Source organism: Gymnodraco acuticeps, unplaced genomic scaffold (assembly GCF_902827175.1).
Source record: "Gymnodraco acuticeps unplaced genomic scaffold, fGymAcu1.1, whole genome shotgun sequence".
NCBI classification, from domain to species: domain Eukaryota; kingdom Metazoa; phylum Chordata; class Actinopteri; order Perciformes; family Bathydraconidae; genus Gymnodraco; species Gymnodraco acuticeps.
Genome location: NW_022990889.1, coordinates 1,739,204 through 1,756,500, shown reverse-complemented (window position 1 = coordinate 1,756,500; position 17,297 = coordinate 1,739,204). Strand labels below are relative to the sequence as shown.

The 17,297-nt window shown below is 39.8% G+C and overlaps 1 protein-coding gene across 1 annotated transcript in view; it reads left to right on the top strand.

The window, feature by feature from the left end:
- Positions 1–16,946, top strand: part of sema4ba (sema domain, immunoglobulin domain (Ig), transmembrane domain (TM) and short cytoplasmic domain, (semaphorin) 4Ba) — a 52,374-nt gene extending 35,428 nt beyond the window's left edge. The window contains 13 exon segments of the mRNA XM_034233676.1: positions 6,070–6,230; positions 6,438–6,500; positions 7,112–7,210; positions 7,753–7,864; positions 8,089–8,205; positions 8,481–8,638; positions 11,197–11,378; positions 11,758–11,908; positions 12,230–12,440; positions 12,536–12,651; positions 13,055–13,212; positions 13,315–13,406; positions 13,616–16,946. Coding sequence (XP_034089567.1) covers positions 6,070–6,230; positions 6,438–6,500; positions 7,112–7,210; positions 7,753–7,864; positions 8,089–8,205; positions 8,481–8,638; positions 11,197–11,378; positions 11,758–11,908; positions 12,230–12,440; positions 12,536–12,651; positions 13,055–13,212; positions 13,315–13,406; positions 13,616–14,388 — 2,393 coding nt within the window. The 3' untranslated portion in view covers positions 14,389–16,946.
- Positions 16,947–17,297: the final 351 nt, after the last annotated feature.

Here is a 17,297-nt window from a genome sequence, read left to right as displayed (position 1 = left end):
TATCCTTCTACTTTATTTTTGGACTCAGACCGATCAGGAAATCAGCTGAAAAAGGATTCCTTTAAGCCAAATATAATTAATTTCCCCCTTAATAGATTAGCAAGCCAGTCCGGGCGAGTATTCCAATCCATTTAGCAGGATCATTTGCAGAAATTAGTCCAATTTACATAATAATGGCAATGATCTCTTATTGCTTACAGCTGCCAGAGGTTGAACCACTTAGTATGCTGTTTGTGTTCACTTCTAAAAAGGGTCAAAGGAGTGCTCTGAACCAGACAGAGCTGCTGTCTCTGGATCAGAGGTCTCTAAAAGGGTGAAACATAGAGGTGTAAAGTCCTCCAGCTCTGCTTGCTGGCCCCCTCTTTGTGAGGTGTAAACAGAGGGTCCTTTACCTGCTTAACCTTTGGCATGCGTTTCAACATCAGTCAGGCAGAGACAGCAGAGTGAACAGGAGTTTAGTTTTTCGTTGTCTAAACTAAAGTTACTTAATGCAAGTGAAAAATGAACCATTATTCACCTGCATTTGAAAGATGACCTATCCAAAGAACAAAAAGATAGACATCAATTGTAATTATCTACATGACTATTTTGTTATTATTTATAATAGTTTATTTGTACGTTCATGTATAATAGATAGTTGCAATTGTATGCACTGATTTTTTATGATATCCACCTCTGAAAGTTGTTAGAAACCCCAAATAAAATGGAGATGAATAACATCGTATTTATGGTGTTCAGAGGAATATAAATGACTTGAACAATTGGTAATCATTTTCCAGAAAATGTACAGATAATCTAGAAACATGACAGACCACTGAGACGTTTGAAGAAGTTCCAGTGAAAAATGTAGACAGCAAGGTCTGTTGATTATCAAATGTCTTTGGTTATTTTAAATGTAGGCTCCTGTTGAGTTTTTTCAAGTGTAGGGCTAGGGTTATGGAAAGTGTAAAATGTCATTTAAAATGTCCCTCCAAAAAAAGTTATGCAATAATATGTTACTTTAGCCTTGTGGCACCTATTGTCGGAAGTTATCCATTTCTACCTATGTTTTGTCTGTTTATGCTTTTGTAATTTGGGTAATATAACCCTTAAACAATTACTAAAAGGTCTCTTGTGACTACGCAAATAAAGTAGTCTTTTTTCCACAACTAACAAAGTTACATACAAACTTATATCCTCTATGGTCATTGTGAAAAGACTCATGGCATCCTGAAACGGTATCTCCCAAACTCTCTTGAATTCTCCCTTACAAGACAAAAATCAAGATGTACAAGATGGTCTTACAAAGCGAAGATGACCCACTGTGTAGTGTTGCTGTGTGTTGCCTTTCCTCAGGAGTTGACCTGGTGGTCACTTGGCTGCCCTCCCTGACAGCCTGTCTTTGTGGCTGCAGCAGATACCAGCTGCTCCTCCTCTCTTAAGTGCTTCCTCTGAACCATCCTGTCTGGTTCCGCTTGTTTCTGAAACACCACAACATTTCTAGGGCTGCATTGTCATGAATTGGCCCCTAAGGAATCAACCTCAGACAGTCAAACAACAATAGCAGGGTTTCTTCAGAGACTGTGGCATTGGTGGAGAGGAGGGTAGAAGAAGTTCACCAAGGATACACTTATTAGGTTGTGATGTTCTATCGTTTACAGTCTGCACGCTGTTCGAACTCTAGCAGTTATTCTATCTGGGGTTTGTGGTCTCGGGACTGTGTTGCTTCCATTGCTTTAAGCTTATGTTGCTGCCTCAGGTATTCAGTGTCTACAAATTCCGTTTCTAAAACATTTCCCAGTGAATCAAGTGTACAGTTGCAAGAAAAAGTATGTGAACCCTTTGGAATTACCTGGATTTCTGCATAAGTTGGTCATAAAATGTGTTCTGATCTTCATCTAAGTCACAACAATAGACAAACACAGTCTGCTTAAACTAATACCACACAAACAATTATATGTTTTCATGTTTTTATTGAACACACCATGTAAACATTCACAGTGCATGTGAACCCCTAGGCTAAAGACTTCTTCAAGAGCTAATTGGAGTCAGGAGTCAGCCAACCTGGAGTCCAATCAATGAGACGAGATTGGAGGTGTTGGTTAAAGCTGGCCTGCCCTATAAAAAATACACACCAGTTTTGAATTTGCTATTCTTAAGAAGCATTGCCAGATGTGAACCATGCCTCGCACAAAAGAGCTCTCAGAAGACCTACGATTAAGAATTGTTGACTTGCATAAAGCTGGAAAGGGTTACAAAAGTATCTCTAAAAGCCTTGATGTTCATCAGTCCACGGTAAGACAAATTGTCTATAAATGGAGAAAGTTCAGCACTGTTGCTGCTCTCCCTAGGAGTGGCCGTCCTGTAAAGATGACTGCAAGAGCACAGCGCAGAATGCTCAATGAGGTGAAGAAGAATCCTAGAGTGTCAGCTAGAGACTTAAAGAAATCTCTGGCACATGCTAACATCTCTGTTGACGAATCTACGATACGTAAAACATTGAACAAGAATGGAGTTCATGGGAGGACACCACGGAGGAAGCCACTGCTGTCCAGAAAAAACATTGCTGCACGTTTGAAGTTTGCAAAAGAGCACCTGGATGTTCCACAGCACTACTGGCAAAATATTCTGTGGACAGATTAAACAAATTAAAGTTGAGTTGTTTGGAAGGAACACACAACGCTATGTGTGGAGAATCCAAAGGGTTCACATACTTTTTCTTGCATCTGTATGTTTGACATATTTTCTTGGTATGTTCCAAGTCACCATACAATGCTGTATTAATGCCATGAATTACCTCGTAGTTGAGTCCAAAGTTAATATTGTTAAAAGTTGAAGGAGCCAGTCAGCCTGTTCTAAACATCCCATAATGAATTATTTTGGTATCTCCAACATGAGTAGGACAGGCTTCTGAAGGCTTCTTCCTTAATCACATTAGACTGAGGCTATAACATATTGATTAGAGCAGCTTTAAACCACTTGTTGCAATTTGTCATTTCAAGCCTGACCAGTTCATTGTTTAAGCATACCTTTTTATTGATAGAGAACACAGGCAAATATGTTAAATATACTATTTGACAATAACCTGCCCCTCGGAGGTATAACACATTGTAAACCAATAAGTATTTAATGAGATAAGATGAATGTTTTCCTGAAATTTTGAATGGAAAGCTTTGTGTGGTTGCAAAACTCCTCCTGATCTCTTAGGCCCCATTTACACGGGAACGCAAACAAACCGAATTCGATATCAAAAAAGTATTCTGTTCACACTGATACGGCTCAATAAACGTACCCCTTCACACGAGACCGCTCGACCCGCTGGAGACGCTGTAGTACATATGCCGGGCCTGTAAGTGGCGCTGTACTTCCGCCACAAAATACATCAAAAGCAGCGAAGAAGACCCCCGAGCATGGTTGCCACGGTTGCCTGGTTGCCCTTCTGTTTATTCTCCGTGGTGGATTTAGCAACATGTAGTTCATGTAGTTCTCCATGTCCACTTGTTGCTGATGGTTGTGGTAGAGGAGCTGTAGATTTTTGCACTAACATCTGTAGCATGGTCAGTAGCAGTAGCTGACTACTGACAGTAGCTACTGACCAGTAGCAGTGACCTCTCCCCACCTCTGCTGCAGTGAGCAGCAGAGGTGGGGAGAGGCGGGGCTATGGCTTCAACGTTATCAGGAAAATGATCGTATCGGACGTACACACAGCCGTTTGGCCCCCCAGAGCGTTCCGTCCGCAGATCTATCCACCTTGGGACCCGTTATTGTTTTAGGGGTCCGTTTCCGCAGTTCAGTTACAGCCTCGTGTGTACGAACGGGCTATAAGAAAGAGAAAAGTAGCAGATACAACTCGTTTTGTTCCCGTGTAAACAGCACATTAAATGATACTCAATTAGGGGCCTTGTTGTTTTTCTTCATCAGCTGTGGTCGCTAAGTATGACGGTGGTGATCATCTCCGGAGAACATTTGTGTAGATATCCACCCCTGAGAAAATCCCCCAAAGCTTTTGTTTTGGTTCAGGCTTTGGTCTGTGTCTCTGTCTCTCTCTGTAAATCACCTTTAAAGTTCTTAAGACTCAGTGGGGAAGGAAAAAGAGGAGGGGAGCGTTACCATCTCTCCATTTATCCTGTGATGATGGTGAGAAGGAGCGAGAGTGGGTCCATGTACAGTACCTAGAGCAGAGCCTCTTGTGGTTTTACAGACTGATTTAACTACACTTTGGCTCTCTGTTGCCAAGGTGATGGACTGCTATTAACATGATGTTTTCCCGAGGGAGAGGAAGTCTCAGCCTCCTGTTCCTCCCTGCTGAGGTTACACCAGGTCACACGTACTACAGGGTACAGACCACATAATGTGCTTATTACCAGGTCCATTTAATGACACCTTACTCTATCTGGACTAGTTTTATGCCGGGAAGTGCCATAATTGAAGTTACCACCAGCATGGTTGTTGTAATCCAGTGTGAATCTGCCAAGCCTGAGGATCTTTTGAGTCTTTAAAAGTGAATATTCTTCTTGCAAAAGTCAAACTTACTTTGCCTTTATGCAATAATGTGATGTGTTTTTGTTGACTTGCAGTTTGGAAGAACAGCGAGTTTTATGTATATTTAGTTTTATGAGGGGCTTTACAAAAAATGATTTGGGGGAAGTTGGAAACAGGAGAGGGTAGTGTGTGTTTTTATTTTTGGTGAAGGTAAGCTGGTTCTGATTTTGTTTGGAAAAGCAATTAAGGAATTTTTCTTTTATTATTTTTGTTATGTTAGGCTCTATTGTTCCAATAAGATATTGTGGTATAAATCGGGGTATCTTCTTTCTACTATCGTAAATTATGTGTACTTTCATTATTATTAAATATGATACAATTAAAAGACTCCAAATATTTGGGAGGGGTTTGTTATTTTTTATTCCAACCCAGGGCAGGTAAAAAGTGTTCAGCTTGCACCCCATCTCAGTCATTTGTGTACGTTCTCTTAGAGCTATACAGTAAATAATATATAAAAGACAACATTCCTCTATAAAAATCTAATCAAATCATTAAAAATAACAAATATTAGCAGACCTTCCTCAATAACAGTAATGTAGGTCTGTTATTTTTCAAGCTCCTGTAATAGAGCTTCAGTGGCTTTAAGTTTCCATCAGCTTGCTGCTTCTGTTTATGCTGGCATGCAATTAAGGCAAGTTGTTCAGGCTGGGCCAGCAGTGAGAGCCTCAGGCTGCTGCAACTCTGAGATACACATGGGCCTTTAAAGCAGTGATTAGTGGATGATTTAACCTTTGGCTGCAGCCTTAATGTGGTCAGAGCAAATAATGTACTTACTGTACTGAAATGTTGGGAGATTTATTTTCATGTTCTATCCTATTTGTCTCTTTCTAATGAGGAGCTGACAGGAGTTAGAACTTGATGTTGCACACACACACACACACACACAGGATCACAAGCATCTGGATTTGATTTTTGGGGTATATTGTATTCTGCATGAGACCCAGATCCTTAGCTGTGCGGTAGATCGCCTGTTGGAGTTATTTTGCTCTCCAAAGTCAAAGTCTAGTAACAGTGTGAGTAATGAAACAAAATGAAATGACCTCAGTGTTTATATTCAACATAAATTAGGTTTCTGGAGCATCCTTGTTTGGAGGTCTGACAAGTTGGCTGTGCACTTGCAACATCCTTTATTCAAGTTCAACTGGGACCTTAGTTGTGCGTCCATCCCAATGTTCTTGTTTACTGTCAGCTCTTACTGCGTAACGTCTGATGAAGGCCAGAAAAAGGTGCTGAAAAGGTTTCTGAATAGGTAGATGATGGGAAGACGTTTATTGGGTTTATCTTTATTCCAATCTGAACTCGTCAAACCATTTCATAAACAATAAACCACATAATATGTCTTCGAGCTGTGTAATTTTCAATTGTTATCATTTGTCACATGGTGCTAATGTGTCTAATGAATTCCGAATATCTAAATCATTTGGCGTGCATTACATTTTATGACCACACTCAAAACATCAAAATGTTTATTTTTTGCATTTCCTCTCTGCAAGAACTTATTGTGGATGATTCATGAACTAAACCTTATATCTGTCTGTTTTTGTCCAGATGCGAAGGAGAGGACAACCAGAAGCTTTTCAGTTGCGGGAGTATTCAACTATACCTCCATCCTCCTCAGTAAAGAAGACAACACGCTATATGTCGGCGCTCGGGAGATTCTCTTTGCTCTCAACCTCACGGATATCAGTGCAGTCAAGCTACAGAGAAATGTAAGAGCCAAGCTACTGTAAACTGCAGATTAATATACAGTATTCACAGTATATTGTATCAATATGAATGGAGTTAAAATAAGATCCCAGGGGTACAATACGAATATGGTTATATGATTATGATTAGATCCCAAAAGTCCAATGTGAATATTACCTGCTCCATGAATTATACCTCAGGATGAGTCTCACTGTGCTTCTCTCCCACAGCTCACGTGGAAAACTCCAGAGAGGAAGCGAGACGAGTGCAGTTTCAAAGGCAAAGACCTGCAGGCAAGTGTTGGTGTAAAAGCTCAAGTAGCGTAACTCTGGGCTCAAACTGTATTTACATGACTGCAGGTTCTCAAGTTGATCATTGTTGCAGGGCACTTTGGAAACAGGCTGAGGGCACAGCCCTGGACATTTCCTGTCAAGTGAAAACTTTCCATTCTACAATTATGGATTTTTCCCTTCCTTTCAAACAAACTTCCTATATAACCATCTTTCTTTGTTACCTTACTCCACTACCACTTTAATATGCAAACACACGGACCAGAACCTCGTACATTTCTGATGATATATATTTTAAGAGGGAGCACATTATTTATTTAATAAAAGTTTTTGTGGTACCAACACACTCGTTTTTCAAACTTAATTCCTGTCCTGTGTTGCAGTCTGCAGATTATTTGTTGTCATGTGTATCTTAATTACTTAATATGTGTCTTTAGACAGGAAATAAGATACATTTTGAATGACGAGATAAAAATACAACCTGTTATGGAGAAAGTGCCTAATCAGCTTGGTTTATGGCAGAGAATACAGCCTGATTGTTAAAGTACGTTGTATGCTGTAAAGACAATTACAATTTTTTTAATGAAAATGTTCCCAAATCTTTTCCCAAACAGACGGATTGCTTCAACTACATCAAGATCTTACTACAAATGAACAGCACTCATCTGTACGTGTGTGGAACATACGCCTTCAGCCCCACATGTGCTTACATAGTAAGTGTTTGTGTGATCAGTCACTGTTGCAGTGACTCTCTTTGTGCAACTGATGCATGTGTTTAGGATCTAAAAAGCGTCATTCACAGTTTTTCTAGATGTTGTGTTTTTCCACAAAAGTTGATTACCCAGGTGCCTTTGTGGTTTTTTGTTTATTAAATTCAAGAGCATCTAAACTCTGACGCATGCTGCTTCCTGTCTCTCAGCACACTTAGCAGTCTGGCTGAGGCCCATGCCCAGCTAGACCCAATATAATGTCTGTACATTATTTTATTATCTCCTGTGCCGAAGGGAAATATTCAATGCATGTAATCAGATTATATAAGAATGGACCCAGTTTGCAATCCTTTTCTACAAATCTTTCAAAGACTTAGAACTATCCATAACAAACACACAGGCATGACCTGTGCTTCAACTTTGCCCAAAGACTGACGGCGCTCCTCCTCACTTCAGGACGGTGAGGACGGGCAGCGGTCACTGTCAGAGCAGGTTACGGCTCTACTGTTCAACTAAGAGTCATGTGATGTGTGTCTGCTCCCCAGAACTCTGCAGACTTCTCCCTTGTCACAAGTGATACCGGTGAGATTGTGACAGAAGATGGAAGAAGCCGTTGTCCATTTAACCCTGAATACAAGTCCACTGCCATCATGGCTGGTAGGTCCAAGAATGTTGATAGAATGAGTATTTTTTGTAATGTTTTGTTTTAATTGTTACATTTACTGAAACCACTGTGATAATCAGTATTGTAAATAGATACAGGTGCCTAATATGGACAAATTGGGGTAAAACCTCTGGATTTCATTACTGTGTGTGACGCAGAAGCACATTCCCTTGTGGTAAACACTGTGATTATTCTGGTCTTCTTCATTGCGTTGCAGATGGGGAGCTGTATGCCGGAACAGTCAGTAATTTCCAAGGAAATGAACCCATCATTTACAAGAGTCTAAGCCAAGGAACTGCTCTGAAAACAGAAAACTCACTCAACTGGCTTCAAGGTAGGCAATACTTTTTATTAAATTGTCATTTATTAAAAAAATATATCATTTTATATCATATCTTGTATAAGATCAAATACATTCTCAAACTGTTCATGCCAGATATGCTGCATGTGAATAGTATTTGACACCATTCGAGATTATACAGATGAAAAGTGTCCTTGTCGCAATTGAATTTTCCATTTAGTGTTTTGATGTCAGAGGAAATAAGAACGTCCGTCCCTAGACGCCTGAATTCATCTACTGTAGGTTGACTTGCGTCATTTTTCTTTCAGACCCGGCCTTTGTTGGCTCTGCCTACATACAGGAGAGCCTGCCCAAGGGCAACCTCGTGGGCGACGACGATAAGATTTACTTCTTCTTCAGTGAAGCAGGAAAGGAGTTTGATTTCTTTGACAACACCATTGTGTCACGCATCGCTCGCGTGTGTAAGGTGAGTAATGCTTGAAGGGAGATAGTCCATCTAAAGGGGCCTTTTCCCCCTTTAGCAATACATCCTGACACCCCCTCACATTACTATAGGGATCTATCAGACCAGGGAGAGGGTTTGTTTGTGTGTTTGTGCATTTCATGTGTGTATATAGACAGTACATGCTCCTATACAGAAGCACACAGCAGGATCCTTCTGAAAGCTTCTTACAGCCTGACTATGATGAGTGTAGCTTACATTCTTTCTCTGCAGTGACGCAGGATCTCTTGTTACAGAAAAACATTCCTCCTGCATGTTTCCCTGTTTGTTCTATTTCTCCAGATCCTCTCCTCCCTCAAATCTTATCACGTTTCAGCCAAATATTTGTGTTAAGACAGGACTCTGTAGCCAAGTCGAAATGTCTTTTGGATAACTGTAGCACAAGATCCATGCACAGAAGTGGATTATCACCTGCTGAAATACTTAAACCCAGGGCTTTTAAATGAGATACAGACCTCACACAGCATTTGTTAACATCTTTGAGATTCTTCTCATTTCTGTAAACATCATTAACTTTGCAAACCCATTCTCCAGATCAGACTGCTGTCTTTCTAATCATGTTTATCGAGGTACAAGAATGAAAAATATTCACTGAGACTTTGACATTTTCTCATAAAAAAACAATTTGAGTCTCTAAAGACCTGTTATTTTTTTGCAAACTGATAATGTTTTAGTTATTTGTTTTGTACTCAGATATAGAGATCCAATATAGTTTTTATATTCATTTATAATAGAAAGCCCAGTCGTGAATCACAGACATGGTTCAGTCGGGACTGCCTAAGGGTTACGTTTCCAAATATTTATGAAATTATACTCTCAGTTTTTCTATACATCCAATTAAAAACGCAGTTATATAAATATTGACTCATGCTTCATTTTTAGTTAGGAGGTAATTAACATGTTTATTTTTGGGAGTGTGCTTCCTAAACAAAATTAAGTTAAAATATTTTAATATAGATAGTGTCAGTTCCTGTAATACCATACAGGGATTCCTGTTCAAATAAATAGTTGCTTTAAATCCAATCCCTTTCTCCCTAGTCCCTTGTTTGACGTATTGTGTCTACAGCAGTCCGCTCTTTGTTGTTTATTCAGGTGTTTAGTGCACAGGTTCCACTTCATAGAGGCTAACTATGGAATGATAAACAATCTTTTGCTCGGAGCAAACAAAACAAAGCATGTTCTCTGTTAGCCGGATTATACAGTTCCCAGAAAGAAGCCATTACTGCCTGCCATGTTCATGCGTTTTAAACGGCCTTTTGAACAAGGGATGCTTTTAACAAGGGATTAATAAATGGGATGCATTTAGTTAAATTATTCAGAAGTCAGTTTAAGCACAGAGTGGCATTACATTATGAAACGAGGTTTCGGCACAAAGAGAATATACTGTATGTTGCTAATCATCTGCTTGGCTTACTGCAAAGAGTAATTGCTTCAGAAGCTCAGTATTGGTCATGTGTCATTTCCCCATCCAGCGCTGCCTTTTACTGATTAATGTAATACTTAAGTGGAATCAATTGAAGCTTCAGGTTAGAGGGTCCTATGTATTTTAGATCATTTCGTATTTCTCTTTGGTCCTCTGCACATTTTTTAAAACTGCTTTTTCTTCCGGAAGCCAACTTTAATCTTGTTACTGTAGATCTCAGCCTGGGAGAAGACTGGAATAATTGTTACTACGAACTGAATGTAAAATAGACAGTATGATTATTATCCTCCTTGTAAATGTCAGGTCTTTTTTGTAAAAATCAGTACAGCCCCTGGCTAGTGTACTGTCCTGAGACCCAAAACTCCTTGTGGAATATACCGCCATACATCACATACTTTAAATCACTTTCACGTTGAGGGTAAAAGATGTAGCCAAATGAGTCTGTATGTCAAGGAGGTCCTATACAACACATCACTTTGAAGGCTATTGCCAAAGGCATTGCATCAGAGCCGTAGTGTTAGTGAAGAAGGATTGATGGGGAGCAAAGCCTCTTTTTTCTTTTCATTTAAAAGCATTTGCCTTCCTCAAAGCCCCAAGTGTTTTTTTTGTTGTTTTCTTGTCAAAGCCAGTTGTGATGATGTATATTGTTTTCATGACCTAAAAGCCTGCTGCCCCAGGGTGTATCTGTGTAACAGGCACAAGTGATTGAGCTCATTATGGTTTTACTACATGAGGTTAACGTTTCCAATTACCTCAATTCAAAGTGCTTCACCTTTGGACACAGCGCTTTTTTTCTGTTTCTGTTTTTAGTCATGGAGAAGGTAGATGACAGAATTATTTTCCTAATATAATATATCATACAATATACTGTATGTTATAGTATGTGAGGTTTCCCATGGCAACATGCCATATGGTGCACATCATTATTTCATGCCTTTTACAAGCCTGTCACATCCCATCAAATCACAGCTGTGCATCAAACCGTTATTCCTGAAGCATTGTCAACCGCCTCAGCTCAGACAGATGTCAATCTTATATTATTGCACCCTCTACTGCCCACATGTTAAACTGCTCCATCCCTGCAATATCTGTGTTGCAGGGCGACATGGGAGGCGAGAGGGTTCTGCAGAAGAAATGGACGACCTTCCTGAAGGCTCAGCTGCTCTGCTCTCTGCCTGATGATGGGTTCCCCTTCAACATAATCCAAGACATGTTTGTGCTGACACCCAGCCCCGACGACTGGAAGAACACTGTGTTTTATGGAGTCTTCACCTCTCAGTGGTGAGCTCCAACTTTCACTGCAACACGTCACATAATTAATGTTGTTATACTGTCAGATATCTTGAACAAATATGGCACGTGAGGAATAAAATGTGTCTTTATCTGAGGTATACTATAAATGATTAAAGCCAAAAGTGCAAATGCAAGATAATAGAGGGGTAACTTTCATAGGAGGTGATGAAAGTGTTCTAAATAATTTGTTCTGAACTCTGTCCTGAAGTTCTGTAGAGTATAAACAAATCATACTTACTGCATATTAAAAATGTTAACACGTGTCTTGCGTACAGAGTTTGCATACACGTATAAAGACACAGCTACTGATGCACCCATTGCACAACTTTGAAGTCCAACCTCTAAATCCAATGTGATGTCTTCTCAGGTATAAAGGTGCTTCAGGAAGCTCTGCAGTGTGTGCCTTCACTATGGACCAGGTGGATAAGGCTTTCAACGGGCGATACCGTGAAGTCAACCGAGAGACTCAACAGTGGTACACTTACAATCACCCGGTCCCTGAGCCTCGGCCTGGAGTGGTGAGTAACCACCTGCTGCCCTCTGCTGGAGAAACATGTCAGCTGCATGAACGAGTTTCATACGTGACTGCCTGCTCATCAGTCACGTAGTTGAGTGTTACTGACGATTAAGGCTCAAGCAGATATCTGTTGAGCTTGTTCACCTCTCACCTTATTATTTTCAAATGACTGCCACTTTCATTTCCTGGCAAGCTCATCAGAGTTGATTCAATAAAAAAATCCAAGCAAATGAAACATTGAAGCCCCTGCATTATGTGTCAGACATTGTCCTACAGTATATGTGTGAATGTTTTTTAATGACTCGTGATTTTTCCTCCACAGTGTATTACAAATGCTGCCAGAGAAGAGGGCATCTCGTCGTCGCTGCACATGCCAGACAAGGTGCTGAATTTTGTCAAAGATCATTTCCTGATGGACAGCGTGATCCGAAGTCAGCCTCTCCTGCTGAAACGTAACGTTCGCTACACGCAGATCGCTGTCCATCGAGTCCAGGCAGCCAAAAAGGCATATAATGTGCTCTTCATTGGCACAGGTAATGGTTTCCTGCACACAAACTAACTCATCTACCCTTTTGTAGCATTCTGTGTAATTTGTTGATCTAATTGCAAGTGATTCTGTGTCTTTTAGATGATGGGAGGATTCACAAAGCCATTAATGTCAAAAACAAGATGCACATCATTGAGGAGATGACGCTCTTCCGTGATTCCCAACCAGTGCAACACATAGAGCTAGACACTGAAAAGGTATAGTGGAGTGATGAGAGAAGAGTAAATAAGACCGGTTTGTTTCACATAGCTTTCTCACTGTGTGAGCTGAAAACATGCTCTGTAAATGCATTTATTGGCTCTTTAAATATTCCATTTGTCACTAAGAGTCACAGCCTAAAGAAGACCTCATGCTCAGCTAATTACATACATGTCTCTCAGGAGATCTGCAAACAGCTGGGCATTTAACAGCTGTAATTGTGAACTTCTTGAATCATGACTTGTCTTTGTTTCTGTGCTTGGATTAGTACATTAAAGCAAATAAATAACTTTGACGTTGTTGTTAAGAAAAGTGCAACTATTAAACAAGGAAGAGTCTGGATGAAATGAGTAACCCACCTGTATTTGGGGACTTCCCTGCTTTGTCATCTCTTCTTCACAGGGTCAGCTTTATGTTTCCTCTTTCTCTGAACTGGTGGAGGTCCCAGTAGCTAACTGCACTAATTATCAGAGTTGTGGGGAGTGCATCCTCTCCAGGGATCCTTACTGTGCCTGGAACGGGAAGCAGTGTGTAGATGTTAGACAGGCTCCACCAAGCAGGTATGCATCCCCTCTGCACAATAATCTGACAAACACTTTTATTAATTTAAGACAATCTATTTCTTCTTGGATGGTTTCTCATTACAAATATATGTGTTTTAGTGCCTGGCAGCAGGATGTAGACGATGCAGATACATCAGCTATTTGCGACAAGGCATCGCCAAGCCCAAGGTTTGCTAAACCTCCACCTACAAGTAAGTGAACTCCTTTTCTCTGTCAAAGATGTACAGAGCAGCACTGTGCACTGGATTTTTTCTGTTATGCCTTGCAATTTAAGTCGTGATTACAAATGTGTTCATTGCGTCAAACACTTATTATTCTGAATCCTGCTCAAGATGAGGCGGTACAGCTTATTACATGCCATGTCTGACTCTATCTAAGTCTCTGCTTTGCCTTCCCACAGAAATGTCTTCATGCCAGGTGATCATTATCCCAGCCAACACGTTCAAAGTACTCCCTTGCAAGCTGCGCTCTAATTTGGCTGAAAGGAAGTGGGAGTTCAGTGAGAGCTCAGGTCACTTCCATTACCCCAGCCCAGAGGGGGGGCTGGTAGTGGTAGCTCAGGCTGACAAGCAGGAAACCTACGAGTGCTGGTCAGTGGAGGAAGGCTTCAGACAGCTGCTGGCAAACTACTGTGTGAGGGGTGAAGCCAAGCTGGAAAGCACCACCCTGAAAGGCCACTCACGTACGCCGCAGGTCTCACAGGAGGAGTTTATCATCCTACCAGGACAGGCCCGCTCCCCGCAGATCAACACCAAGACCTACTGGAATGAGTTGATAGTAGTGTGTGCCCTCCTGGCCTTCTCCCTGGTGGTCTTCTCTCTGTTTGTCGTCTACAGGAACCGCGACCACATGAAGTCCATACTCAAGGAGGGAGAGTGCCCTAACTTGCAGCAGAAGAAGCCCAGGATAGTGGGGAAACCGGCGGAGAACTTGCCGCTAAACGGGAACGCAGTCATACCGTCAGCGTCAGATCACAAGGGCTACCAGACCCTCAATGACAACTACATCTGCAGCACTCCTCCGCACGAGTGCTCGTCGCCCGACAACAGCAAGAGCTTCTCAGAGTCAGAGAAGAGGCTTCTGAACTTGAAAGAAAGCCACGTAGAGATTTCTCCAACTTGCCCACGACCACGAGTCAGACTGGGCTCTGAGATTAAAGACTCTATAGTGTGAGGCGGGCTTCATGATGTGTGGAGAGACTCATTTTAAACCTTAAGGAAAAGAGTGCACTTGCTGAGAGAGACACAACCCTGTACGAGGGAAAACTGAGGATCATCGGACTCTTCGTGGAGAGACTTTTCATTACACAGATTTTGCACTTTTCTTTTTCGTTCTGTCCCTGTGGTCCACGTTCATTTGATTTTCCTGTCACTCCCCCTATTGAAGTGCATTTGAAGCACACTGAAGAAGTTCTATTTTGCCTTTAGGATTTTGACGCTTTCACAAACAGCTCACAGGAATGTAATAAGCATGGCGGAGGCGTCACAAGTATAATTCAGATTAGATTTCATAGCATTGCCACAGTCCGTCCAGATTATCTACTGGTAATGCTTTGAAGGTACAGAGATATTCAGAAATGTTCCCACTAACAAACAGCTAACAGTTTTTGCTGTTATATTTTCATTCTCATTTGGTAAAAGCCTACCCTTTGCAGAGGCTATGCACTATGTACTGTACCGTAGCAAGGTAAACACACACCAGAGTATACACCAACTATACAGTAGCAGGCAAGAAAAAAGATAAAGAAGTCAGTGTACATTCACAGAAGTATACTCCTTGTTTAAGGCTTGAATATAACAGAAAATGAGAAAACATTAAAAGAGAGTTGTACTAATAGACTGAAAAGTTTGATAAAAAAGCACCATTTTATATAAAACTGAAAGAAAACACAAACAAGGAATCACCTCATACAAATATTGTAGAAACTCTTACCACCTCAATCACTTCACACCAAAAACATTCATATTATATAGTCATAAATAAAGACACATTATGCTCTTATTGTAAAGTATTGTATTATTAGTGGATACAAATATTCCTCTGTGGAAGCTCGACTTTCAGCAGGGGGTTCCTTCACCAAATGTGAAAAAGGGAAACATTTCATTCCAGGTATTTTCATGCTGTTCATGAGATAGGCAGTCTATGCAAAGCAAATAATGTGAAGTGAGGGAAACACCAAGAAAACCTCACCTCGAGACTGAGTAAGCACAAAGGTGTTGCCGCTGTTCATTACTTTAGGATCAGTGGCACTGCAAACACACACACACACCCACCCAGGCACACACTCACATCATCACACTAACTCTAAGTATGCAAGAGATTTTAGCCATTTTAGTGCAGAAGATTGGTCAAATGTTTTGTATTAGAGAAAGAGAGAACATGTTCATAGACATTCTTTAATATTACAAATATCTATCAATATTCTTAAAGGTAAATAATAAAGCATATTTAAATATCACAACTATTCATAATCTGATTTAAATAACACACATCTGTATAGCCTCAAGTTGATACACATATTCATTTATGGAAGTTAATGAATGGAAAAAATCTCCCTCTGCTTGCTTAAATGGTTTGAAAGGCAAACATAAAAGTAATAATTTTCATTTTCACCTAGTAGAATTGTACTTTTTAATTATCTTGATTAGCGATTTTCTTAATCCAAAATAATGAATTATAATCCACCAAATTTGTGAGCTAGATGTCGGAAAAACTTGAAAGCATTTTTATACAATATGATACTTGAGTTTGGCTCTAGTGTTGTAATGCGGGCAGCAAAATTTAAATTCCACAAAATGCAGGAAGGCATACTGCTCGAGTCAAAATGCAGAGGATTTGCACATGATGTTGAAAAGCCTTAGTACAATGCAGGTTATGGATTTCATAACAAATCTGAAACGGATAATGCCTTCTGAGACAATAATCAAGAGACGTGCCTCTTGGGATAATAAACTAACCAGGTAGTAGTGCTGTGAGTCAAATGCTACACTGTAGGTGTGACAGGACTGGCCATGATCAGAAAAAAGAGTTAAAACATTGAATACATGTGATTTAATACTGTCATGAGGTTTGTTTGTTTTTTATTTCACAGTGGCTTCAACTTTAGTCAGGGACTACATTTTATTCTAAAACTGTAGCACATGAAGAACCACTGGCTGATTGAAAAAATACTGAATTATAGGTAGGTATTAGTATTATGTTACATTTCTTGTAAATGGCACTGCAGATATAACTCTATGTGGATTTTAAAGACTGGTCGGCTATAATCAATCATGCAGTATGAAAGATTTGTGCTTTGCCTGTTATTAAAGACAAAGAAATGGCAGCTTTCGGTGAAGTGTCTGTCATCAGAACAATATTAAATCGCAGAACAAATATAAAGTGGCTGTGATTTAGTGAAATATGTGCAGGTACTGAACATGCTTTTATTTGAATACAAGCCTAAACTATAAATGCCACAGTGAAAGTATCGTTGTCTGCTTTCTCCTAATGAACCACTATAGTGTGGCCTTCTATTTGTGAGAGTACAAGTGGCTCAGACTCTTGTCAACATGTAAGTAAAAAGAGTTTTTGTGTAAAATGGTTTTGTAAATTCAGCTGCCAATGTAAAAATATTGTGAATTGTATTTTTTGTATCATACATCACTACTGTTTTCTTTTCTTTTTTGTATTGTATATAAAAAGCACTTTATTTTAATTTTTCAAATAAAGCTCAAATGGATACTTTCTTATTTGAATGGCTCAGGATTATATGGCCCTATGACATTTCCTCATTATTTATGTAGATTAATCAATTTGATTAATCTACATAATATAAAGAATCAGATGTATTACCGAGTAGGTTTACACATACAAGGAATTCGCTTTGGTATAAGTGGTGCATACAAAAGCACAGCAAGAAGAATATAGTAGATATATTATATATATATATATACCAATACAAATATATTACAAACTTTAAAAGCTAAGACTATTGTAAGAAATAAAAAATAAAGACAATATTTACACAAAATATAGTTGTGTAGGAAAATGAGTGCAGTAAAATGTAACACAATATGACATTACTATATTCAAAGTGGAAA